Source organism: Sparus aurata, chromosome 10 (genome assembly GCF_900880675.1).
Source record: "Sparus aurata chromosome 10, fSpaAur1.1, whole genome shotgun sequence".
NCBI lineage: Eukaryota > Metazoa > Chordata > Actinopteri > Spariformes > Sparidae > Sparus > Sparus aurata.
Window position 1 is genome coordinate 22,184,998 of NC_044196.1, and position 25,964 is coordinate 22,210,961.

The 25,964-nt window shown below is 40.7% G+C and overlaps 1 protein-coding gene across 27 annotated transcripts in view; it reads left to right on the top strand.

Annotated features, from left to right (window-relative positions):
* Positions 1-11,268: 11,268 nt before the first annotated feature.
* Positions 11,269-25,964, top strand: part of camk2d1 (calcium/calmodulin-dependent protein kinase (CaM kinase) II delta 1) — a 90,994-nt gene continuing 76,298 nt past the window's right edge. For 23 of the 27 annotated variants that reach the window (XM_030429682.1, XM_030429688.1, XM_030429696.1 and 20 more), the window contains exons 1-2: positions 11,270-11,623; positions 14,238-14,332. In XM_030429682.1, the coding sequence (XP_030285542.1) occupies positions 11,562-11,623; positions 14,238-14,332 (157 nt within the window). In that variant the 5' untranslated portion in view covers positions 11,270-11,561. Of the gene's footprint in view, positions 11,624-14,237; positions 14,333-25,964 lie in introns of all 27 variants that reach the window. The other 4 variants (XM_030429705.1, XM_030429701.1, XM_030429707.1 and 1 more) reach the window with 2 other exon arrangements.

Consider the following 25,964-nt stretch of genomic DNA (forward strand, 5'->3'; position numbering starts at 1 on the left):
GTGAAGCTGGGCCTCACTCTTGACCATAAAACTGAAGGGATACCCTTCACTATTATGAGCTACAGCTGAAAATTATAGGAGATCAGATTCTTTGCGTCGTGCTGAATTTCTGCTCCCATGGGCTATAGCAACAGTTAAACCCTGTATTCTCTGGGAATGCACATTTGCTTTCAGTTGTGGGCATTAACATCCTTCTTCGAAAAAATGTGGGCATTTTTTCCCTGTAACTCAGCTGTAAGGAAATACATTAAGCTCCCTCATCCTGCCATCTCCCATTCAAATTTGGCCATTAGTGCTCATTGGGAGTAATATAAAAAAATAAACCTGATGAATGGCAGAGCAGGACCACTTTGATCAAAGTAAAGTGCGGCCGTACAATTGTGCGGGTTCTCTTTCAGTTGTGGCACTGTGTGAACGCATGGTTTAGGCTCTCATATGATCCAGGTGCAAATTAGCCGAATTATTCGTAGCCAACTGGAAAGAGTCTCCCACCTCGCTGCCAAGAGCCACATGCGAAACCATGACTCAGCTAGGCTTGTGCTCTAGAGGATCTTTCCCAAAGCCAAGTGATGACAAACGAGACAAATACCAAGCAGCTGTCGTCCAAAAAGAATCGGAATTAATACAGAATCCATGAATTATCTTGTGAACACCACCCAAAATGCCAAAACACATTTAATGCGTGCTCTTGGAGCATTACACACTGCAGGGCTGTGCTTTCCAGCTACTTGGCAATATGTGACATTCCAATCCTAAGAGGTAGTTGAGAGTTTTTTTTTGAGTGGTTGTACAAGCATAAGAAAGAGCTGCTGTCATGTTCTACAGTGATGTCATAGGAAGTCCTGCCTTGGGAGTGGCATACAGTACGAAGTCTGAGAATAAGATGACTAAATGAAAGAGACAATACATCCTTTTTCCTGTAGGAGGCCACAGAGTTCACACACGCACTTTATAATAAGTTGTACCTTCCGGAAAAAAAACATTTGGTAAGTACAGATCCACTTACATGAGTTTGAGCAACTTTGACATTTGTTGAAGCCCAGGAGGAGATTTTAAGTGTGTGAGCGAAGACAGAACAGTGAATTAGCATGATGGACAGCCTCTCTTGGCAGGCAGTCCCTCTCCACACATGGGGATTTCCTGCAATGAGCAATTTCACACATGGACAACTGGAACTTCTCTTGGCCTTCAACAAAGGTCCAGCACTTTATCCACTTTATAATTTATGGCCCTCTTTTGTGCTTCCCCGGGCCCAGCCCCTTTTTAAAATCTCGATATTTCTTTTGTTTCCTTTCATTATTATTCCTGAGTACTTGTTTGTATTCATCCTCTTCTCATTTCCCCATCGGCCATTCAGGCTATTTCCTTTTCTTTTCATCCTCGCCATTATTCTTGAAATGCTTTTTCATGCCCCTTCATTCTCTGTCTCTCCCTTTTCACACTCCCTCCTTCCTGAGCAGGATTTGCTCAAGTTCAGACCTGCGGGGAGATTTTTGTGCACCGGCTGTGTTATAACAAAGGCCAGATCACCCACTAACAAAGGGTCGTCCGGCTCTCAGTGGTAGTCGCCCCCCAGGCCTGTTGCCCGCTCGCCACCACCTTCACTTCTGGAAAAGCCTTTTCCTCCTTCCTCCTGATTTTTCCTGCAAAGCACAACAGGACAACGCCCCACCTCCACTGGATCAATCGACTGCAGAGCATAATGCGAGAAACATGCCGCCACGTCACTCCTCTACAACTCCAAATCAAACAAGTTCAGGGCCGTACCTTTAGACAATGTTACATACTCTGAAAGTGCTGCATGTATCATTTAAAAACATGAATGAATGAAACAACTGAGTGGGCTTATTAAGGGCCTGCCAAGGCCAAAGCCACTGGAAAATATAATGTATTGATTACTGTCAGGATTTTTGAGAAAAATGGCTTCTTGAATAGACGTCAGCACAGTCGGCTACCTGCTGTCCTAGACAGTCAAAGCATACGCAAAGATTTTGTTTTTTAAAATTGAATTTTCAATCCCCAATTCTGAGATAACTGAAGGTCCAGTGGATGGAATGTTTGGTGGCACGGCGTTCAGATTAAGTAGGTGTTGCTAACCAAAGCTAATGGGTCACACTGGCTGTCTGTGTGCAGCCATTCGAGCTGGTGATATCATGAAACTTTAGTGCTGCTGAATAATTACATTGAGATTATTGTTAACCTTGTGTCTATGACATCCACCGAGTCCCCAAGTTAGTCAACACACACACAAACAGGCAGAAATGTCTTCTTGACTAGATTTGAAGGAAATACAGTATCTGTCCTCAAACTTCAAATTAGCTAATTTATTCATACTAGTAAAGATGCTTGTGGCAGGCCATAGCATGGCAAGGAGCGGACCTCCGAGGCACCATCATTCCACGTGGTATGTGTGTGAGATGAAGATGTCTGGTAAATTTTGCTATCATGGTTTATTTACCAGCTATAGCTGACCATGGTCACCTGTAAAGCAAGTATTTAATCATTAGCATTGCTTGGGCTAGTCTAAAATACTAAAATAATACAAATATCAAATTTACATGTTTATTTTACCCGTTTACAGTCGAAGTTGATGAAAGTTTTTTTTTATCATTATAATATACTATACTAACTGCTGGGGTGTTAGATACTTTCAGTTCCAGTTGTGATGGCAGCAACTATCTGATATTAGGAAATGCATCAGCCACATCGCTGCAGCGGTAGATGACCTGTTGAATACCTGTGTATAGGCCAGTTAGGTTTTGTTTTTTTTATCAGAGGACTGGAAAGATTTCTGAACTTCCCGATGGCCAGTCCATGCTTGTTGGAGAATGCTTGCCTCCCAAGACAGAGGTGACCAATATCAATCCCAAATTTGACCACTGGACACAGAGTTGAAGAAAAGATTGCGGCTTTATTATACAGACTGCACGCTAGGCTAACCACTAGCAGGGGAAAAGCGACCCTCGCGTCAGATCAAGTTGAAGTTGACATACCACAGCTGGTCCTTCACCTCATCTTCAACCTGGTTTGAAACCGTGGGTCATGTCCCGCGGTATGATTGATAGATGCGTAAACTTCAGTGCCCTTTCGATACACCATACAATTAGGAAAACAGAGAGCGGTGCACACATGGCTCGAGGCTGACGTGCAGGGAAAGAACAATATACACTACAATCAGACATGCATCTGAACGGCAATTATAATCAAGTTTATTTAAACAGCGGTTGTCTTAAAACTTGAGTTTATGAAATGTTTTGCAAAAAAAAGACACACAGAATGCTCTATATTTTTTTTTTCCCCCCATAAATAAGTAAATTACATCTATTGCTTCTACCTCATCGAGAAATCGAGATTGAGAATAGCATTTTTATAGATAGAATTAGAAAACCACATGCCCTCTAGCATGTTCTGATATGAAACAGGAATATTTCGATCCTTTTTCTGTAATCCAGAGTTCAATACATCATATCAGGGTCCTGAGTGTGGAACCTTAAGATTGTGTTTGAAAGAAATCAAAAATATTGCTCATGTTACTGGCATTCAAAAGCCCATATGTGTTTTACATAACTACAGTATGTGTGAGTAAGAGCTCGCTCTCCTCCAGCCTCTCGGGCCTTCGCATTGACCTCCTCTTCGTGCCTCTCCCACCACCAGATGGGGAAGGTTGGATCATCCACACGTCGTCTGCAGCTCACACACCGGCACTACGTGAGAGAATAATGTCCTGCCGTATGTTCCAATATAAATCTCTGTCTTTGCACATCTGATTTGCTGTATTTAATGACACTGAGACCACCTGTGAGCCGGGGAGGGCTGGAGGAGGGGAGGGATATGTTTCTAAAGTGTCATGTGCTGTGTATACTGTTGTGTCGGATGTATATGTAATGTAGTAAATATGTACTGTAACTGTTTTATTTGGGGATAAACATGTGAAGGATGCATTAGAGTTATGCATGTATGACTTGAATGTACATTATGTTGCCGACTGTTAAAAGTGTTTATCTTGTTTCGCCTTTTATTCGCTGCCAAAAAATCGCCCCCCCCCAAATGCTTATTCATTCTGCCTTTACCCCCATTGTGTCCATCTCAAGTGATGTAACAGTAACACATATGTCCAATGCTTCCTGGACGTCGGCATGGGTGTTGTGTGCAATACGTCCGCTAGAAGGCAGCTCAGACTTGACAGTTTCTGACGACAAAAAACACATCAATGGCGAAGGAGGTTGTGATAATGTGCCAGTTAAGAAAGAGCCAAAAGGGTGTTGTAGATGGTGGTGGTCTGTGAGGCCGTAACATATATCGCGACACATGGAAGGAGAATTGTTTCCCTTCTACCAATGATAGAGACTGATGACGAATGTCATTCCTGGTACTTCCAGATGTCCACCTTGGTTTCTGCTCAGTTTGGTCATCTTACTTGAACTAGTGGCTACACAGGGGCGGTTCTAGGGGGGGGGGGGGGGGGGGCCAACAGGGGCCAGTGCCCCCGTAACTCTGAGTCTGGACCCCCCTGTGGCCCCCCTGACAGGGAGTCTGCATTAATAATACAATGACAGATTTCTTGCAATGATTTTGTTCTGACGGGAAAGGCAGAAATAAAGTGTCTCAGCAGTTTACTACCCAATCAAAATTGCTGAAATTGTAAACACTGCTTTGTCTGAATGAGGGATTTATCCTTTTTTCCGGGTTGTATGTGCCCCCTAACAAAAAAGCCGGCCCCAACCTGGCCCCCCTATTAAAACTGGTCTAGAACCGCCACTGTGGCTACACCTCCCTAACGGTTACTTCTGTTTGTTTGTTCTCTAATAAGGCCTTTTCATGGCAAGAGGGGGGATGACATGCAGCAAAAGGCAACAGGTCAGATTTAAACCCTGGGGCCACTGTGGCAAGGACAGCCTCTGTACGTGGTCCGTGTACTCCACCGTCTAATCTACTGGGGCGCACCTAACCTTGAGAATTGTTTACAAATGTGCACAAATGTGAACAAAATGAAAGCAGAGTACAGCCAAAGGGCTCCGTCTGTATCCGTATCTAACGTTAAGCACATGTGAGCTTTCGGCGAGCTTTGTTTGAGACTTGAAACCTTATTATCCTAAAGAAAAAGTGAGAAACAATAAGAATGTTTCAGACTGTTTCCAGGTAAGAGTCACAAAATTAGCAAACGAAAAAAAACTCAAGGCAACTGCACTATGAAAACTTCAAAACTACTGTTAACAATATCGTAATTAGTTAATTCGATAACATTTTTGACATTTGCCCTTCAAATTTTGTTTTTTTTGTTGTTTTTTTTTTAAATATAGTAATCTATATTCCTGCAGGGGACACTGTGGCCACACACGTCAGGTAAATTCAAGCGTGTAAGTCAAGTCAGTTTTATTTATACAGCCAAACATCACAAATCACTATGTCTCAGGGCACACAACCTGTTGCACTATATGACACCATCCTTAGACCCTTGATTCAAGGAAAAACACCCCTCTGATAAAAGCCCTTTTTTGCAGGGAAGAAAACAGATGTCTCGCTGAAGTATACAGATTACAGAGAAAAACATATCCGATAACAGAGTAGACCATAACATATATGTTAAGGTTGTGGATCCACGGAGGGAGAATGAGCAGGTTGAGGTGTCACCAAGTGGGGCCTGAGTCAAACTGCTTCTCCGCCATGGTGATCTGGATGAGCACAGGCCACAAATAAGAAAACTAACACAAAAAATGCTGAATGTATACAGATTTTTATGACAGGAGTGCATATATATAACGTAGATTTCAAAACATAAGTGAACAATGATCCACCGCAAGACCATGATTTATAAACCTCCCCTGGCATCCTTGCCTTTTACTCAAGAGGACAGACATATTGGATGTGTTTTTATTGTTTTTCCACCGGGGTTTCTCTCCGACATTGTCTGCTAGGGCCAAAAACTGCAGGGCTTTAGTTTCAGCTTAACTAGAACAACAGCGGCCTCTTCCAGTTGCGCCCCATAAAGCAGTACAATCCTGTTTTGCAGACACATCTGTCCTTTTAACATAGTAAGTGCACAGGAAAGATTTCTACTCTTCTTGGCAATAAGTCTGATTTATTAACCACCTACACTCCTTTCTTAAACCTAACCAGGTCTTAAACCACCTGTTAAACTTAAAACACAATTTAATAGTTATTTATCATCAATGTTATACCTCATAATTCTGACAGTTCATCAGTGGAAGAGCCATTTTTGATGTCAGAGCTTGATTTCATATAAAATTTGAAAAAAAATTTTGTACAGTATATACGCTGAAATACACATCAAAATGAATGAATCCAACACAGAATTAGCAAAGATAAAGTCACACAAGAAAATATTAAGCCAACATGACATTGACAGTCAACCCACGACTCCTTGTGTAATCGTGTGAGGACGCTAACCTAACTGTACACTAAATCTCTGTGAGGCATCTGTCCATTACAGGGAACAACTCAGATAAATGTGTATCATTTAAACATATTGGACAGCTGTCTGTATTCTTGTACCGAGTGAATAGAGATTCCTTTGAGCTGCAATTAATTAGCAAAACAGACGATAATGTTAATGCTGTTTATTTTGTGGGATAAAAATGCTTGTTAGATGTGAAGGATCCCTAATTATTAATCAGATATTCTGTGCATAAAGTTATTGACTGTCAAATGCTGACAACTTCTAACAAAGTTCTTACTCAAAATGTCTATATGGGAAGACTAAACCTGATCAGTCGGTGGCCTTTGAATTTGATAGGTTGTTGCTCTGTCTGTAAAAAAAAAAAAATCAAGATTGCCATGACAATGTCTTGTCACTAGAGGGCAGCAGAGGCAGGGGAATCCATGTGCTGAACTCACTTCTACTTCTATAAATAGCACATCATCATGGTGATGGGGCTGATGCAGATAGATCTAGACAGTTTGAATAATTTTTTTTTTTTCTCGAGTAATACACAACCGTCCAGTCTTTCCTCACTGAATGAACGAATTAACAAGCGGGACTATCTACATGACAGGCGGTCATCTCTCAGTCTCTCACCACGTGCTCAAATAGCATTTCAGTCAGTGGCTAGTGATTAAATGATGGTGCAGGGGGTGGACACACACACACACACACACACACACCTGATGACCAGTACGACTATGCTGGTGGATAAGATCAGATTAGGCATATAGGCTAAATGAGGATCAATGGAGATCCAGTAAACAGTAGGTGTGCAAGGTGTACCCGATCGCCTGATTAGGACATTTTGGACCTGGTTCTGTACTGGAAAGACTTTGTATCTATTGATGGTTTCTTTTTTAAATTGTACTTTTCAAAAGCTATACAACTGAACTACTTCAGAGAGTTTTTTGAAGGACATCAAAAATTACAGCAGCTCTAGAAATAATACGACCTAATTACCTTGATTAGCTATCAGTGTCCTGGTAATGTTTGGCCTAATATATTACAGTCAGTGACTACTTGTGAAGTACTGTGTTGCCTTCGAGGTCTCTATCTGAACATGTACAGTCCACAACTCTTGTTAAAGCAAAGGTGTCATGAGCTCGAAAATTCCCTCTTGACCTCGGACAACAGTATCGACAGCAAGAGGCCAACGGTCATCAACCAGGAGTCAGTGGACAGTAGCACCACTTTCAAACAAATAGAACCTTTAAAGCAGAATTAATTAAAAAATGATAAATAAATAGATAAAAACTAAGAACTAACACTGTCAACAGAATGGGAAAAAAACAACACAGGTCAATTACACCCCCTCATGGCCATGGCACTGCACAATGGTAGCGGCCCCCGCAGCAGAACAAAGGATCTGACAAAGAGCTCAGGGTGTCAACCTGGACTCCAACTTTCCCAGATCGCAATCAGATCGAGCATATGTTGGACAGAGGACTTCAAGTAGACATAGCTTTTGCATAAGGGATTTTGTAAAGCATTTTTTTATGTTTAACGTAGGCTGCCCGGCAACAAAAAAAGGACACACAAGGTGTTGGACCGCCTTTAGCTCTGACTATGGCACTCACTCGCTGTGGTGTCGTTTTGATAAGCTTTTGCGATGTCACAACATTTATTTCTGTTGCATTCATTTTTCGATGAAATGATCTTGGCGAAAATTGGGGCGCTGCATAAAGTCTTCTCCAGCTCATCCCAAGCTCATTTTATCCACTGTATAAAAACACAATGCCATATAGTCCATATTTTATCCTTATTTATCTATATGTATCCTCTATACAGTTCTCTACAGTTACATGCATCTTATCTGATTTTGTTTTCCGTGAATTCTATTTTATTTACTTTTATTCTTATCTCTACTTTATATTATATATATATATATATATATATATATATATATATATATATACATATATATATATATATATATATATATATATATATATATATACATATATATATATATATATAGCTAAGAGTTTATTGCTTACTGTTTATTCTAAGAGTTTATTGTTTATCTTATACTTTCTAAGAGTTTATTGTCTAATTATACTGTATTTCTATACCTCTCTATTTTCTACTTGTAAGCTGCTGGAAATTCAATTTCCTTGCAGGAGTCATCCCAAAAGGATCAATAAAGAGAAGTCTAAGTCTAAAGATTCCCAACAGGGTTAAGGTCTGGACTCTGTGGTGGCCATTCGATGTATGAAAATGATGTCTCATGCTCCCTGAACCCTCTTTACAGTTTGAGCCCGATGAATTGTGGCATTGTCATCTTGGAATATGCCCAAGCCATCAGGGAAGAAAAAATCCATTGATGGAAAAACCTGGTCATTCAGTACATTCAGGTAGTCAGCTGACCTCATCATTTGGCCACATAACATTGCTGAAGCTAGACCTGACCAACTGAATCAACCCCAGAACATGACACTGCTTCCATAGGCTTGTACGGTATGCAACAGCATGATGGATGCATCACCTCATCAGCCTTACCTCCACTCTAAAGTAAATCTGGTAAATCTGGGCTCATCAGACCACATTACCTTTTTTTTATTGCTCCAGAGTCCAGTCTTTAAGCTCCCTAGCAAACTTTTTTTCCAATTAGCCTCATTGGGAAGTGGTTTTCTTCAGGCTACACAGCTGTTTAGTCCCAATCTTATGAGTTCTCTTTACTTTGTGCATGTGGTGGTCCACCACTATCCTTCAAAGTTTTAATAATGGGTTGGACAGTTGTTAACCCAACTGTAGTAATTTCAACATCTCCTTTGATGTTTTCTTTGATTGATGCAGGCCAATAATTTGACCCTTCTGAAATCCATCTGTGGACAGGGATGCCTCCCCTGTACCTGAGGTTTCCTCCACTTTTTCCCCCCCTGCTAAAAGTATTTAAATTTAAAAAGGTAGAAATAAAAAAAAAAAAGTGGATACAGATTGTTGCCCTTCCCTTCACCTTGTGAGCCCTCAGATTCACTCCGTGACCCTTAGGAGGGACCCCAATGTTTAGATTGGGATAACGGGACCACCAGAATCAACACTGTGAAAGTTTCTTGTAGCTGCTTTAAGTGAGATTTGGAAATTTTACTTTTACTTGTTATGGAGTAGGCTACTTTTACATTGCTGTCTTGGATCTGAGTACTTATTCCACCACTGTCAAACAGACACGGGTAATTTTGTATTGTGTTCTGGCTACTAATCAGTAATCACCATAGTTTTAGCAGTAAGCATTCAAAAATTATGACTCAAACTGGTGACTCAGGTTTGTGTCTGCCAATGAACTTTAAAAACGATTGCAAATAAGAACTTTCCGGAGCTGTCCTACAACAACCCTCAATCATTCGTTTTTCCGTCTCACAGCTCCTTTCTTTTCCTACTAGCTGAATGTCAATAGCAGCTCTGAAGTGCAACCATGCTCTCATAACATAATGGATCTCAAACTGAAGGGCAGGCCCCACTTTCTGGGCATATAGCCAATATAGGGGGGAGATTGCCCAAGCAGGAACAAAAATGATACCAGAACAGCATGTGACGCATGATATGGAAAGTCTTTGTTTGCTTTTTTTTTTTTTTTTTTTTTACACTTGTGGTAAATTCTTCAGCCAAAACCAAGATGAGAAAACATATCTTGCCCCCTTTCAGATAATGACCCAGATGATACTGCACTTTCCTTATTGACTGAGGTAAAAAAAAAAAAAAAAAAAAAAAAATCTGTCAAAGCAAAATACAGTTGTTTTTTTCCCAATTGTACTTCATGGTTTGGATCTCATCGACAAAAGCCAAAATAGCGGTCTGTGACCAAGTGTTTATGGAAATGTGGTTCTGTGGGTTTTTATATTCTGAGCTTCAATTCCCCTAAGCAGATGTAAGGCAGTAGGTCAGCCCTGTGGCTAGATGGAGCTCTTGTGTAGCATTTTTCAACAAGGAAAAGCTGTAAGGAGCAATTAAAGCTATTTCAAGCCAGACCTGGCATACCAAGGAAAACGGACGTACAATGTATTTACCTCCAAAATAAAATATAAAAGTGTGCCACATTGAAAGAAATGTGTTTGGTACAAGATTTAGTTCCCAACTGAAGGGGGAAAATGTCGATGTCATATTTAAATATAGACAGTAGTGCTACGTTTAAGGTGTGCTTTCATGAGACAAAACAAATTGTTTAAATGTGGGTTCCAACAAATCTGCTGAGCTGTAATTCATTAAGTCATCTACTTGATTATACCATTTGTTTAGGGAAGTATTTTTCTATAACTGAAATCATGTTTTTTAAATTAAAAACAAATATGTGGGGTTTTTTTTATAGTTGCATATAGTTTTTTTTTATAAACATTATTACTTCTTAAGAGGTGCAAAGTAGTTATTTGCAGATACTGATAGTAGATTCTAATTGATTCTCTTACCTTCATGGTCAGCCCTTGAAGACTTGGAATGATACAACGATGGAACAAAATTGCAAAAAAAACAAAAAAAAATTGCAAAAAAACAAAAAACAAAACAACTGTATGTTAATGATAAATACAATAAATCTGTAAATTCCCGGTCCAGGTAACACAACCTACAAACAAACAAACAAACAAATGACTGCATAATTCCGATGACAGCAGAAGATTAATTACACGGAAGAGACACTAGATCTAAATTGGTAGCCTAAAAATATGACTAAATACTGTGTTGCACATATTTTCAAAACTTACTGTTTTTCATTCAAATGATATAGGTATATTTTACCTAAGCAAATACATTGAAAGCAATAGGATTTCAATCCGCGTTAATTTGTGCTTTATTTTGAAAGTTCCCCGCCGGATGTCTGCTATAGTCTATATTCAGTGTCTTGACTGGGGCCAACTGATCCAAGTGTCAGTGTCAAACACAACAGCAGGTTGCGACGTCCCTGTCAACTCCAGGAGTAAACCGGGGCTCTGCGAACAGTAACCAAGAGGAGCGAGCTTTTCAACGCGTTCAGAAGACATTAATGAATAACTGAAGTCAAGTTTTTTAAATTTTTTGTCCCCCGAAAAGGCGACAAGTGGCACTTTGGGACGCAGAGGGGGTGAAGGATCCGTGGAGAGAGCACTAAAGCGCGAAGCTTGCAAGTCTGTCTCCTCCGCTCACCTTTAACATGGCTTCAACGACCTGCACTCGGTTCACCGATGAGTACCAGCTGTACGAGGAGCTGGGGAAGTAAGTTCGCCTCATTTTTCGAATTGTTTGCGTCGACAGTTTTAAATGAAAGTGACACTTAATTGCCCTGTGCTTTTTGCTCCCGCTTGTACCGGGAGACCCCTGCTTACCTGTTCCCTACCTGACGCGCTCGGTTAGCGCGTGTAGGCAGGGCGTCTCGCGAACCCGAATTCAAAATTCTTTCGATTGAAAGAACTTTGGTTATTGCCGAGGAATACGAGCGAAAAAGAAAACGCGAATAAAAACCTCTGTCTCCGAGGTCGTATATTGAATACTCCGAATGCTTTCATTGTTATTTCAACTTTTTGAATCCCTGCTCGGTAACGCCCATTAGCTTGTATTTCGGGGCGATGGTGTAGAGCGTACCTTTGCTTATTAGTTTAAAAAGTTGATTTTTTTTTTAAAGCACACGCCTGAGTGGCTTGAAAAACATGCCGAATGTTTAAGTGTTACATCATAATTCATCAGTCATCCTTAACAGTGATTCAGCGAGGCATGCTCCCCCGGCGACATGCCAGACACTTAAACAGAAGCAGAAATTTGAATGGATTTTGGCGATATTGGCGCACCTGTCCGGGAGCTTTAATTAAACGTCGCCCTCCGAACAATACTACAGCTATAAGAGGAACGATATGTAGACAAAGATCTGAGCGTGCTTTTCCTCATTCCACAGTGCTGAGCCTGAGAACCACGCGTATCCACAGAACAGGATTGTCATTCGAAACAAGTGCAATTTTGCCTCTCTTACAATGTACCAGCCTGCAGGATTAAGAATTGTTAAAGGGATTGATGCGAGCTCCCACATTTCACACAATGTTTACCCAGATAAACGCTTTCTTCTGTTGGCTCTCCAGGTGGTTTGGTTTTGAAGAAAAGCAGAGATCCCTCCCAAACTTGCCATATAGCTGATAGTATTGCTATCAACATTATTCATCACATTGACTTGATTAAAAACCAGCCATGACTCCAATTACTGCTCCACTCTGTCTTCAGGAATGTCGCTAAAAGCAGGTTTGCCAGTTTGTTTGGCAAATGGGTTAGTTGGAAATGGCTTTCCTGTAGGCCACCTGCGGGTTTATTCCACATGTATCTGTTAGGAAAAATCTTGTAATGGAGCCAGGCACATAGTGATTTGAATTCCTGCAAGTCCAGCTGCATATTTTTAGAACGAGTGAAAATAGGATGTAGAAATGCAATCTTTCAGAGGGACTTCCAATCCAGTATGTTGTAGCGAGTGATGGAATCTGTTCGCAGTCTGCAACAAGACCTGTGCCTTTCCTCGGATGTCGTGTTGCCACTTGTTGGTATCCTTGCATACATTCTTGATGTACATACCAGAAATGTGTTTGCATGGCTGCAAATGGAGAGCCTTTTACATCAAAGTGTTTTTGGAAGGTCCTGCTGAGCAACATTAATGATTTAATCCCCAACAAGTCAGCCATAGCTATCAGGCAAATTCTACTAATCCACATTAGCCAAAAAGAGATGTAAGAGCCACCGTCTGCCTGCACAGGGGTTTTCACTTTTGTCCCCGATTAGACCTCTTTTTAAAGGACTGTCTGGGTTGTGCTCAGACTGTGCTTGATTGACATCTCCCTCAGTCTACTGTTAATTAAGTGCCAGGCCTGAAGAATGTGTGGATTAAAATGGTGAAATCTCCGGTTCTCCTATGTCACTTTTGATCTTCTTGTTTTCAACTATCCATAATGAGTCCAACAATGTTCACCACCTGGCACCCTCATTATCCGCAATGCATCCTAGCCAGTGAGTGACATCACTAAAAGGAATTTATCAGATTACATGCAGCTACCTCTGGAGCCATAAAAAAAAGGCTTTATATTACTTTTTCACATATAGAGTAGAATCAACTCAGTACATCTCTCGTTTGACCATTAAGGCAGTTTTGTGTACTTGCAGCAGAGAGGTCACAAATTGCCTTACATGATTAAACAAATATAGTTAGAAAACTATAATTGATACAGGCAGGTTTGTAGCTACCATTGAGGCCAGTGAGGTCACATGCTTGGTATATTTTCTGGGTCTTTATAATATTGTTTATGTGTAAGTTTGCAAAAGAGTCAAATTAAAGTGGTCAGTTGTGTTTTCAGTTAAAGGGGCACCATGTGGTTTTGTAGACCAAATTCAAACTCTGAATTGTATTAGTTGCAATATCAATGAGGTAGTAATACAAACTCAGAAACTTTCCATAACTGACTAAACAAGCTGTTCTCAGAGGAAAGTAAGGCACCCAGAACACTGTTTGAAGCTAGAAAGGTGGCAGGGTCCGCCACATATAATATATTTAGTTTGTTTAGGTATAAAAAAAAAAAAAGACATTTTCCTTCCCAAAACTACATAGTGCACCTTTAAGGTTGTCATCATTATCTCGCTAGCAGAGCAGAACAGCTCTACACATGCAATCCATTACATGGTATACAGTATATGTAATGAGTTGAGCACATACAATCCCGCCATTCATTACGTATATGAGGGCCGAGGGGTGGCACCTGCCCTTCACACTCAAAACAAGTAATTACTAGCAAAACAAGTCCAGACTGTTAGGAGTGTCTGCTCTAAATCTTGCCTTAATCTGACATCTCTAACTCTCCTGTAGGGGTGCTTTCTCTGTGGTGAGACGGTGCATGAAGATCTCCACAGGGCAGGAATACGCCGCCAAAATAATCAATACCAAGAAGCTGTCTGCCCGAGGTGAGTACATGTTCTGTAATGTGGCTTTAACCAAGTCCAGGGCAATATGAACCAAATGTCTGTCACGATAGCGAGATTTCATATTGGCTGATATTGATAATTATTTATCCTAAGACCTGTCCTATTTTTATCACTGTTAAAGCCCAGGCGAAAAGGGGTTGCATTTAACCTCATCATTTTTGAGTATAAGCACTTAATCAAGGCACACATGTTATAATCACGTTAACATAATAAAAATAACAAATAAGATCAAATAAATAAATAAAAACTGCTGACTTGGTTGCTGAATTGGACGTTCTTGTGTTTTTGTTGCGGATGGTTTGTAAAACAGTGCTGCAGATTGTGGGCTGTAGTTGCCCTGGTGGTTGCGGCGAACACCTTGGCTGTTGCAGTTGCAGTGTCTCTGCAGGCAGCGGTGGCAAGAGCCAGCCTATCTGCTCTATGTAACAAGCCCAGAGACACTCCAGCAGTGAAGGGTGGCTCTAGAAGATGCTTGACACCAAGACGAGCAGCAGAAGACGGGGACAGTGGCCAACATGGTTGTGGTGCTTGCTGCCATTTATACTGTTTTACAGGCTGGTCTTGTGAGAACTGCGACCCAAAGTTAGGCCTCTGACACACTCCTCTGTTGTTGTCAGTCTCATGGCGATGGTGAACAGAGCCACATACCTGCTAATGATTGGCTGTTTTGGTGTAACTTGTAGCACACCATTATTAAGGGATATGATTGGCTGTTTATAAGTCGGCTATGTGCTGTCAAGTTCATTTGCATTCAATGCACACTTGTGAAACATTGTGGCTATTGCAGACAACCATAGCCGTCGTTTTATCGCCCAGGCCTACTTTAACCTCAGAAGAAGCTATTGTCATACTAGATTTCGTTATTCTGTTAACTGTGTTGTGTAGAGACACAAGGCTGTGGCACAGATTGCTCTGGGACGGCCACTTTGTGTGAAACTGTTCCTTTCTTAGCCGTGTCACCTCTCAAACCAACTTCTTTCGTTTTGACTGTACATGTTTTCTCACCCCCTCTCTCAGTCATTGCTATAAGTGGAAGGTTGTCAGATTACAAAAGCATGAAATTCCCTTTCACTTTCATGATTTCCATTTAGTGTGAGTCCACTCATCAAAATGGCACCAACATAAAGAAGCCCCTTTTGTGACTCATTCTCTGATATCAACCACAGCCTCTGTCTGATGAGCTGTATGTGACTCACTGCACTGTCTTCTTTCACAGTAAAACACAAGCCAGTGAAGGCAGCACACTGGCAGAATCAAGACAAACTCCTCCTGGTGACCTTTTTGTGTGCTTGCATCTGTAACTGAATGTTTGTTCAGGAAGTGGCGGCATGGATTCTTTATTTTCCTCTCCTCACCTTCTCTATTCTGTCCATCATTATCTATGCAGCGTGGGCAGAAGCTCCCACTGTCCAAATTATGCGCAGCTGATTGATCCCTGGGCTGATGAGAAAGCGTACAACACACAAATACACAAACAAAAGGAGATATGCTTGAAAAGGCACACAGTGATGGTGAGCAACAGCATAGAAGCAACAGATGTAGCGTCTCATGAGGGAAGCAGGGGGTTTCCTAACAGCATCAACAGCTTCATGTAGAGAACAGACTGTATTTTCATAGTTTTGGCCTATCGAAAAACTAACATTGGTTATCTATTGCTCCTGTTCCTTGCCTCTAGATTAAGTCCAGATGAGTCCAACTTTGCTTGAGACTGTTGTAAACGGGATATGTGTGTGCTTTGGACTGTTGATTGGACTAAGCAAGACTTCTGAAGACATCATCATGGGCTCCAGGAAAGTGTGATGGCCCTACCAGATTTCTTTTCAAATCAAGAATCATCCATTATTCCCTGAGAAATGTGTGTAAATGTTAGAAAATGCCTTATCTGGCAATTATGAAGAAAGTGAGATAACATTCCTGGATGAGTCTCTTTATCCATATCTTCAAAAAAGTTGATTGGGTCTATTCTGGGTCGAGATCCATTCTATCCTAATTTTGGTAGAACTCGGTTCTGTAGTTCTTGTATGATCCTTTTGATGAACCAACTTGCAAAGAGACGGGTGAAAACATTAATGTCTTGGCAGAGGTAAATATTTTGCACATGGTTTACAAAATAACTTTGAAAGTATGAAATCATTGTACATATTGCTGCATCAAACTGCATGTCTATGTGAATGCTTGGTTAAGGGCAAAGACACACAGCTTTACTTGTACTTTTAAGCATCTCCAGTCTGCTCCGAGACTAAAGACTGACATGTGCCTGTGGCTGAGACTGAGATGAGTCCAAAATTGTGGCTGTAAATCTTGAGACAGAACCTGAGGTGGTATTTTGTTAACTGAGTACAACACTTTGAAGATAAAACACAAGTTGTAATATACAAAATGATATCGTAATTGAAATTATTTTATTAACCTAAAATTAATAACATCAACAATGAATATAAAAATCTTCTTTCATCTGACAGATAACCACAACAATTGTCATTTTGATAAGTTGTCTGACCTGAAAATGGCCAGATCATTACTTGTTTTTTTTTCACTACATTATTGTTGTTATTATGACCCTCAATATGGTTTACAGCATCCCAAAATCCCTGTCACTGAAAGACACAGCTGGGTTACTGATAAGATTTATAACTATATGTCTGATTTATTCAGCGCTGAAACAAATTGCACATTGCAGCCTCAAATAGCGAAATTCCCCATAATCCACTTTACAGGGGTTTCACATGACAACAGTGGTGTTCAGAAGAGATGGAGAGAGAAAACCTTACTGAAGGCTCACTGTGCATTCAGGGAGATGGACAGCAGTGTGTTGTCAGACCGTCTGATAGATAGATACTGAAGCAGGCAGGCTGAAGTGAAGATCACGTTCAGTGAGGGGAAACCCCAGAGTCACTGCCAGCGCTGCTGACACTGCTGCTGCGTGAGGGGAAATCTTAAACAGGAAGCTCCATCCCAGCGGAGAGGCTTTATGTGGCTGTAAACCTTGGCTTCACACCAAAGGCAGTGCTTTTGGGTGGAGTGCACTTCCAAGAATTATTGACGTGATTGAACTGCAGTTGACTTATTGAAGTGTGACGTCAGAAATATGTTTTGGTCAGGAAGATACAGTTATGACCACATTCTCATTTGTTTTGCAAGTTTGTGTGTGTTGACAGGGACATTATACATATTTGTTATACGTCATTGTATATTTTCCCATATCAGCATTGCATTTTTAAAATTCATAATGAACCTTAAGCGTTCAATTGATGGCATGAATATGTTCTCACAATAATTCAAGTATACTGTCAAGAATATTTTATAGGAAAAGCACGGTGCGAGGTCACTCCTCCACTCAGGGGAATCAGGAAGTGGGTCGTTGATATGTAGGTAGGACACAGCTTGGTTTGAGAGCAGCATTAGTCTTGCTCCTTAGGGTGTAGCCTCCACTGTGATTGGATCCTGAGAGTAAAACATGCCAGATCATATAAAGACATTTGAAAGATGCAGTATGCAGTAATAGTTGTTGTGGCTTTGTGTCATTTTGTTGACGTTTGAGGTGTCGTTGCTTTTTTTAAGCTTGAGTGGTCAAATGGGGCAGCCTGTACATATGAGCCCCTTTTTACACAGCCTGTTCAAGTGGGTCTGTTGCATATGAGACAATTGTTGAGGTCATGAATAGCTACAATCAAGCCTCCATGACATTGATAGTTCTGTAGATCGAATTGCTTTTATGACATGTTTTTTTTTTGCCCTTTGCTGTTACAAGTATATTTGATAAAAATCATTGCCAACATGTGTATACTCTTCAAGTAAGTCTTTCTTCCTGTTCTGAATGTTCTTTCACGAGATTGTATCTGCGTTTTTGTTTATTTATTTATATGCTTATTTATTTTGGATTATCTACCTTGAATTAATTTGATCATGGTGGAAGTTCACAAATTTGTTTGTGTATTTCTTTGTCCAAACCACTCCTTTCCAAATAAAGTCCTTATAGCCCTAATACTGGGACAAGCACAGAACATGTAACCAAAACATTATCCAGATGTACTGAAGTGAAAGCCTGTCTTCTCTGACAGCACTGGCTCGTATGGAGGAAAAACTAGGGCAGTGGTTGAACACAGCCCTAGTGATGCTTGGATTCAGCGGAGTGAAAATGATCACTTGACAAACCCACCAGGCTGTGGAAAAGCTAGCTATGGTTCAGGAGCCAGCCATTCTGACGTTTTGCTTCTGGAAAATACCCGAGGCCCCAGCCGCTCATGGTGAACTCTTCATTCCCATGGAAACAAAAGAGATGGAGAGCTAAATATAGTCTGTGGGGTAATATAGGCGTTGGAGTATATGACAGTCTTGGTGCTGTTAATTGTCCAAGTGCGTGATGGTGTTTGTGTTGTATGAATTGCAAAGCTCAGACTCATTCAGTTAAACAAAGAATTTCTTTCATCTAGCATAATTTTACAGCAATGAGCCTGTATCGCTGTCATATTTACACAGGCACAAATACTACACAAAAACTGTAGATTAACATGCCTGAGCCAACTGCTTTTTATGTTCAAAGGTGATGACCTGACCCCTCAACCCTAAGGTTTATATGTACAACCGGTCTGAGGTACCCGAATCCTTCCTGCAACGCTCCACACACACACACACACACACACACACACACACACACACACACACACACACACACACACACACACACACACACACACACACACACACACAGTGTGTCTAAATAAAGTGCTCTATCAGAGCACACACCGCTGGTTGGTGTGTGTGCAGGGCCAGCAGTTGGCTTTGCAGCTAATGTCAGAGGCTCACACGCAATTTACACAGTTCCCTGCAAAGACTTTTGAGTGTGTCTTGGCATTGTATCCACAGCTCATCCCTCAGGTCCTGGCTGACCCATATGGCCTGTGACTTGGATGGCCAACGAGCTGTTGACACAAGCTTAAGTGATGACTCACAACGCCCAGAGAGAATGTCCTTGTGTCTCTTTAAGTGGAATGTAATTTTAAATAATTGGCAAAGAGTACTTATAGACTGGTTAATGTTTGCTAAGAAGGATATAAAAATTATATGTTGGCACTTGTTTCCATACATTGATAGGCAGTGGGATGCTGTAAGAGCAATAGTGCCACAATTTTTGTTATTCGCGTTCAGTACTACCTCATATCTTTACAGTAAATCTATGGCTACAGTCACCAGTTGGCATAGCTTGGCACAAAGTCTGGAAACTTCCTGGAGCCTTGAGGTTGCCAGGCAGGACTGGGCCAAAAAAGGTCAAATTTAACCATTTTGAATATAACCACTTAATCAAGGCACACAAATTATAATTACATTAACATGATACAAAAAAAGCACACAAATAAAATTACACTAATGAATAAAAATGCTGCCACATGGGCAATCTCACTGGTTCTTTTTTCATTAACAATTTCCACACACAGGCTCACAGGTTGTAATTAATCATTAGTCAGTTATGACATGTGCAGCTGCAGTGTGTCTTGGCTCGTAGGTAGAGCAGTAGCGGCCAGATCAGGCCTGTCTGCTCTTCCTAATGAGCCTAGAGACACTCTGGCAATGAAGAGTGGCTCTGGAGAACGTGTGACACCTAGGGGAGCAACAGAGGAATAGTGCACATCTGCGGATCATAGGCCGCAGTATCAGACTGCAACAAAAGCAGACATTAGTACTTGTGAGTTAATAATTTAACTGGTCTTGTGAGAACCCATACTAATAAGTGGCCCAAAGTAATGCCTCAGAAACGTTCTTCTGTTGTTGTCAGTCACATGGCTGTGGTGCAGCGTAACTACATACGATGATTAATGATTGGCTGTTCGCGTGTCACTCATAGCACGGGTAATCACAGGCTGTTTATATGTCAGGGCTTATTGGCTATCTGCTGTCAAGTTTGTTTGCATTTAATGAATACAAATGAAACTATCAAGCATTTTATATAACTAATTCCTTTTATTTTAGAGCCCAGAGGAAATACTCCAGTTTATCAGTTTCAAAGAAAAGGAAAGAGGCAGCACCTAGGTGGATGAGGCCAATTAAAGAAAAGTCAAGAGGGACCTCAGGCTAACCTACTGTAGTCTTCATAAGCAATACAAAACGTCAAATACACCAAACAACCCAAAATGCAAAGATATTAAACTTTAAAGACTAAAAGTACAAGCAAAAGTTCAATTTTTTATTTTTTTTTGGCAGCGTGTGCCAGAATCCCCTGTGTCCCCTTTTGACTTGTCTTGATTGTAAACAAGTTTGTTGAACATTTCTCCACAACAATGCAGATTACAAAAAATGTGAATCTCAGCTATTCTGTTTTTGATGACATCACTGTGTTTAACCAAGTGGATAGCTGTCAACATTCATGTGACTGGAAATTCAGCTTCTGCATTAAAAAAGTCCTTGTTTTCTTTGTCTGCGCTGTGTGTGTTTCACCAGGAGAAAAGAAGAAGAAAAGTTTTGTTTTGTCTTTGCGTTTCTTTTCTTTTTCCACATAAATCCTCAGTGTGTTGAACCCCCTGTGATTGATTAAGCTGAGACAAAAGGCTCTGGAGCTCTTAAACTGTCTGCTTTGAACTGGATTTTGATTCACATATTCAGTGATCTATAGAAGGAAAGTGTTTCTGGTGCTTTTACAGTTGAAATTCAGTTTACAGTAGTGCAATGACAGAATTGTGTTTGTACATCTGTAATAATTCACCCTAGACTCCCTCTTCTTGTAACTGATGCACAGTTGCTTGCGGCAGGCTAAAAATATCTCTTTAGAACAACGCAAGGGAGCGTGAAAAACAGAAATCAGACTGCCATGTTATAGGACAACTGTCAGCGGGAGTGGATGCCTCTCCAGTCATTGGCATCCGGTATTTTTTATCTCTGCCTGCCTAATTTACTCATCAATCAACTGGCAAGGGAAAGAATGATCGTCCCAGCCTTTCTGTTTTTAAATGGTAATTAATGTTATTTCCTACGCAACTCCAGCTCACTGTGTTCAAGCTAAAGAGTGAATGAATTGGTGAGAGAATAATGAGCAGTGGAAACGAAAGAATGGAGGGCACCAAGTCATGGAAAAAGATCAGCATGATGTACATTTAAGATAAACGCATGTCATCCATCAAATGGCAAGCTAAAAGAATTACCTAACTATTCAGCAATTCAAAATGCCAGTTCATGACATTCAGCCACACTAACCGTCTTGTTAAGTTTTTTTGGGGGGGATGCAATTGTTCGAAGTTCCTTTTGTAGTGCAGGCAGCAGATTGCAGGTATTGACTGATGGATGATGAAATGCACTGGCAGATGCTAGGCTGATTTGTCTGCTATCAGCCACTCAATCAAAGCCTACAGGAGGTGCCTCATCAATACAGATAAGCTGCATTGTCTCTTGTTGAATAAAAACACTGGGTGGATTTCCATGGATTAGTGTCTCAGTCACTCTGAAGTCAAGCCTTTGTTTGATGAATCAAACAGGAGATAAAAAAGGGCCACTTTTCTGTCTGTTAGCTTTCTTTCAGCTCACATCCGACTCAGAGCAAATAGGTGTTTGAAGACTAATACTCATATTTTAGAAGAGAAACAATGGAAGGATCAGTTTGACAGAAAATCGATGTCAATAATTTAAGTTATTATAAGACACCAAATATTATCTAGTTCCAGCTTTTCAAATGTGAAAGTTTACTGCCCCTCTCTGTATAATTTGAATATGTTAAAGTTTTGTACTTGTGGTTGAACAAAACAACCAATTGTTTTTCTCTATTTTGAGCCATTTTATGGCGGTACAATGTAGCTGCCCCAATGCCATGATTTACAAGCACTTGGATGTCTTTAAAATGGTGAACACTAGGGTTGTTCTAATCACCTACCAGAATCAGCAATGGTAGAGGAAGTTTTTTATAGGCGCCGTGTCTAATATGAAACTATTAAAACAATCTAAACATGATATCGAGAGTTGTAGAGCATACACTGCTTGATATGACAAATTTTAGTCTCAGAATCCATCAGACAGATTGTGTTCTTCCTCCTAAGCTTTTATTTTTCTCTTTTCTCTTCATTGTCACATCTTCTAACTGGGTGGTGTTGCGTTCTATTTTTATATGGTGATTAACAAACCAATCTTTGTAGATTGCTAGTTTACATGATGCTCGCTAATTAGATTACTCCCATATTGCATTGTTAGCCTGCCTGTCCTTTAACTATCATAACAATCGTGAAATTGACAAAGGGACAGTTAACCTCTAAGAAATACATGTTCCAAATTTGACCTTTGTCTTTGACCTCTGTCTCATCTCAGACCAAGTAATTATGAATGTGGGTTGTGTTTTTAATACTGGAGCATTGGTATTACCCTTCGAAAATGTGATTGAGTTGCCAATCCATCCATATTTCACTGGATTGAGTTGTGTTCACGACAGGTTATGTAGGCAGTCCAGAACTCATTTTACCTATCCTGGTTCTAGAGTTCCCTTACCAGATGTTGTGCATAATTCCTCCAGCATGTTCCGAGTCTGCCCAGAACACATCCCAGTTGGACATGACTAGAATACATGCACAGGGACATGTCCACGAGGCATGCTATTCATATACCCCAACCACCTCAGCTGGATTGTTTTGATATGGAGTAGGGGTCGACAAATTACTGGCCGAGTAATTACACGAGTAATGGCAAATCAGCACTGAAGGCTTGGTGCCACTGACAGGGCAGAGAAAGGTGAGAAGGTCTGGTGAGCTGACAGAGCTGCATGAGGAGGCTAAAGCAGCTGACTGAAGTTATAAACATCACAATCTTCTACACTGTAGTTCCAGAAATACCACAGTCCTATAATATTTTTCCATTAAGACCAGCATTCCCAGTTTCCTAGTTACACCGCTGAAATTGCCCAAATAATGCAATTTTGTTATGTGTAGGTGATAATTGTAGCCTGTCTGAAAGTGATGGCTGGCCTGTATAAATTGGTGTTGTGTTAGTGTAGCAGATAGTAACGATGCTTAATGTCGCATTTCTTGGAGTTAATTTGAATGCCACTTTTGCAAGGGTTGCACCTTGTCGTCTATTCATTTAATCAGTTTCATGACCAGCATCTGAAGGGGCAGCCAGAATGGTCACAGTGTCTTGCATAGTAGTCACAGGATTAGATCTCTGCTTTTTGCAGATTATGTGGTTCTGTTGACTTCCTCATGGACCGTTTTGTTAGGGATCAGAGTCAACGCCTACAATTTTTTGGCCAGGGCACTACATGAAAAATTGTTTCTTCATCTGTTTATGCTTGGGAAGAGTCAATATCACAAATGAAGGCGTTAAAGTATCATAAGACCTTTTACACAGGAAAGAGTAATAGAATTCTGTTTATATGCATTCAAACTTCTATTTAATGTTTTGTATTTGTCAAGGCTACAGTAGGTAATCCCGAGGCCCCTCCTGACTTGTCTTTCATTGGTGTCATCCACTCAGGTGCCGCCTCTTCCCATCTCTTTGAAACTGATAAACTGGAGTATTTCCTCTGGGCTTTATACTAAATCCTCATTTAGCCAAGTAGGGCAGCCACTTGAGGGACAGGCTGCCTGCTTTAATTAGGGCTTCTTTGTCTGTCAGACAGAGACTGGCTGCTTCAATCTAGAGACAGAATCTTCCAGCGGCGCTCTCCTCCGCCTTAATAAACCACTCTGCTGTCTCTGAGAGCACAAGGTCAGTCGCTCTCTGTTCCTCTGAAGCTTTGTGGCTCTCTGGTAAAGCATCCCTTTCCCTTATTCTGTCCTGTTTTCTGCCTTTCTTATTCTTGTGGCAATAGCATTTGAACTTTGGATATTATGTGTTCATCACAACAGTAGCATGGTGGCACAGTGGTTAGCACTGTTCCCTCACAGCAAGAAGGTCCTGGGTTCAGTACCACTGAGTCAGGGCTTTGCTGTGCGGAGTTTGCTTGTCTTCGCGCCGTGATACATGGGTTTCTTCAGGGTACTCCAGTTTGTATTTTTGTATAATGTATTCATGTAATGCTGCGGGAGTTATCAAGGGTGTAGACAATTGGACTTTCCTCCTGCTGCATGATTAACCCTTGAAACAAAAACGGGTTGTAACTTTTACTAATGTCAGTCCTTGTCATTTCCACAAAGGTGAAAAGAAGAGAACATGACAGAAAGTAAACATGCAATGAATACAAGGTGAACACTTTAGTAGTCAAGCTGCGAAACAAAAATATTACTTTGACCGAAAACATCTTGGCTCCTGATACTTAGAATATCAGGGTTCGTACGGTCATGAAAAACCTGGAAAAGTTTTGGAAATTGAAAATGCATTTTCTAGGTCCATTAAAAGTTAATGAAAAATAACATTTCCTGTAAAGTTTTGGAAAAGTCATGGAAATATTGCGTTGATAATATTTAAGATGCGTAAAACATAAATAAAATGATGTAATGTGCGATTAAAATGGGCACGGATCAGGTATTGATAAACGTAATGACCGGCCACCGCTGTCAACGTTTTTTGCGCCTCTGATTCATGTCTTCATGTCACTCCGCAAGTAGTCCATTCATTTGTCACGATGGAACTTCATTCAAAGCAGAGCTCCTCCAAAGAGCCTGCAATCTTTGCAGAGGGTTAGCTGATGTGTCAGTGTTTTCCTTAGATGCATTCTGCTGCGGGATATTCAGCACCGCCGCAAAAAAAAAAGACATGATTTCTGTAGGTTTAATATCACGGGCGAATGGTGAATTTAAGCTGCACACAGTGAAAGCACTACACCCTATGTTGTCTTGAAATCTATTATTGTCATTACTGCTATTTGTGTAATTTTTACAAGTCACTGTTTAAGTTGAGAGACTGAAATCCTCGTCATCCTGTTCAAAGGCTGCAACAGGTGACTCATCGAACCGGAGTGCAGTTAGTTTCAGGTTGGATATTCGGTGGATATTCACTCGGGTCCAGCTGCGACTTTACTGAGGTTCACCCAGTGTCAGCAGCAAAAGGACAGTTAGCTCACCTCCAGAGCCTCGCGCTGAACCACTGGAGACTGATTTAGGGACCGTCATTAAATTACTTAGCATAAATATATCAGTACAAAATAATTGTTTTTTCAATATCTTCCTTTTCATGTGACCCAGTGACTCCAGCAGCAGATTATATTAGTAAACTGGACGTATGAGACACAGCTCTTTTTATTGTATTTTAGTGCTTCCTCTATTTTATATGAATATTAATATGCAGAAATTAGGTTTTTTTTTTTTTCTCAATAGCTTCCATGTCATGTGACCCACTGACTTCTGAAACAGATTCTGTTTCCATAAAAAAATATAATAATAAAGAAAATAATAGTAAAAAAGTTCTGTAATGCTCAAGAGGTTAACACATTTTCAAGAAGCAACTTCTACTGCTATTTTGTCTCATGTCTTAGATTCTGATTCTGATTTTCCTTTCAAAAATCTCACCAGTAGTCACCACTTAAAGGGTTATTTTTCAAAATTTTCTTCCGGAGGGGCATGCCCCTGGACCCCCCTAGTGTTGCTAGGTTACTGGCTCAGAGCACCGCTGCAAAAAAAAAAATCGAGGGGAACACTGTTTTAAGAATGTTGGACGTGTGAGGCGAACTATTTCTTTCTTAGCTGAATCCAACAATGGGACAAAA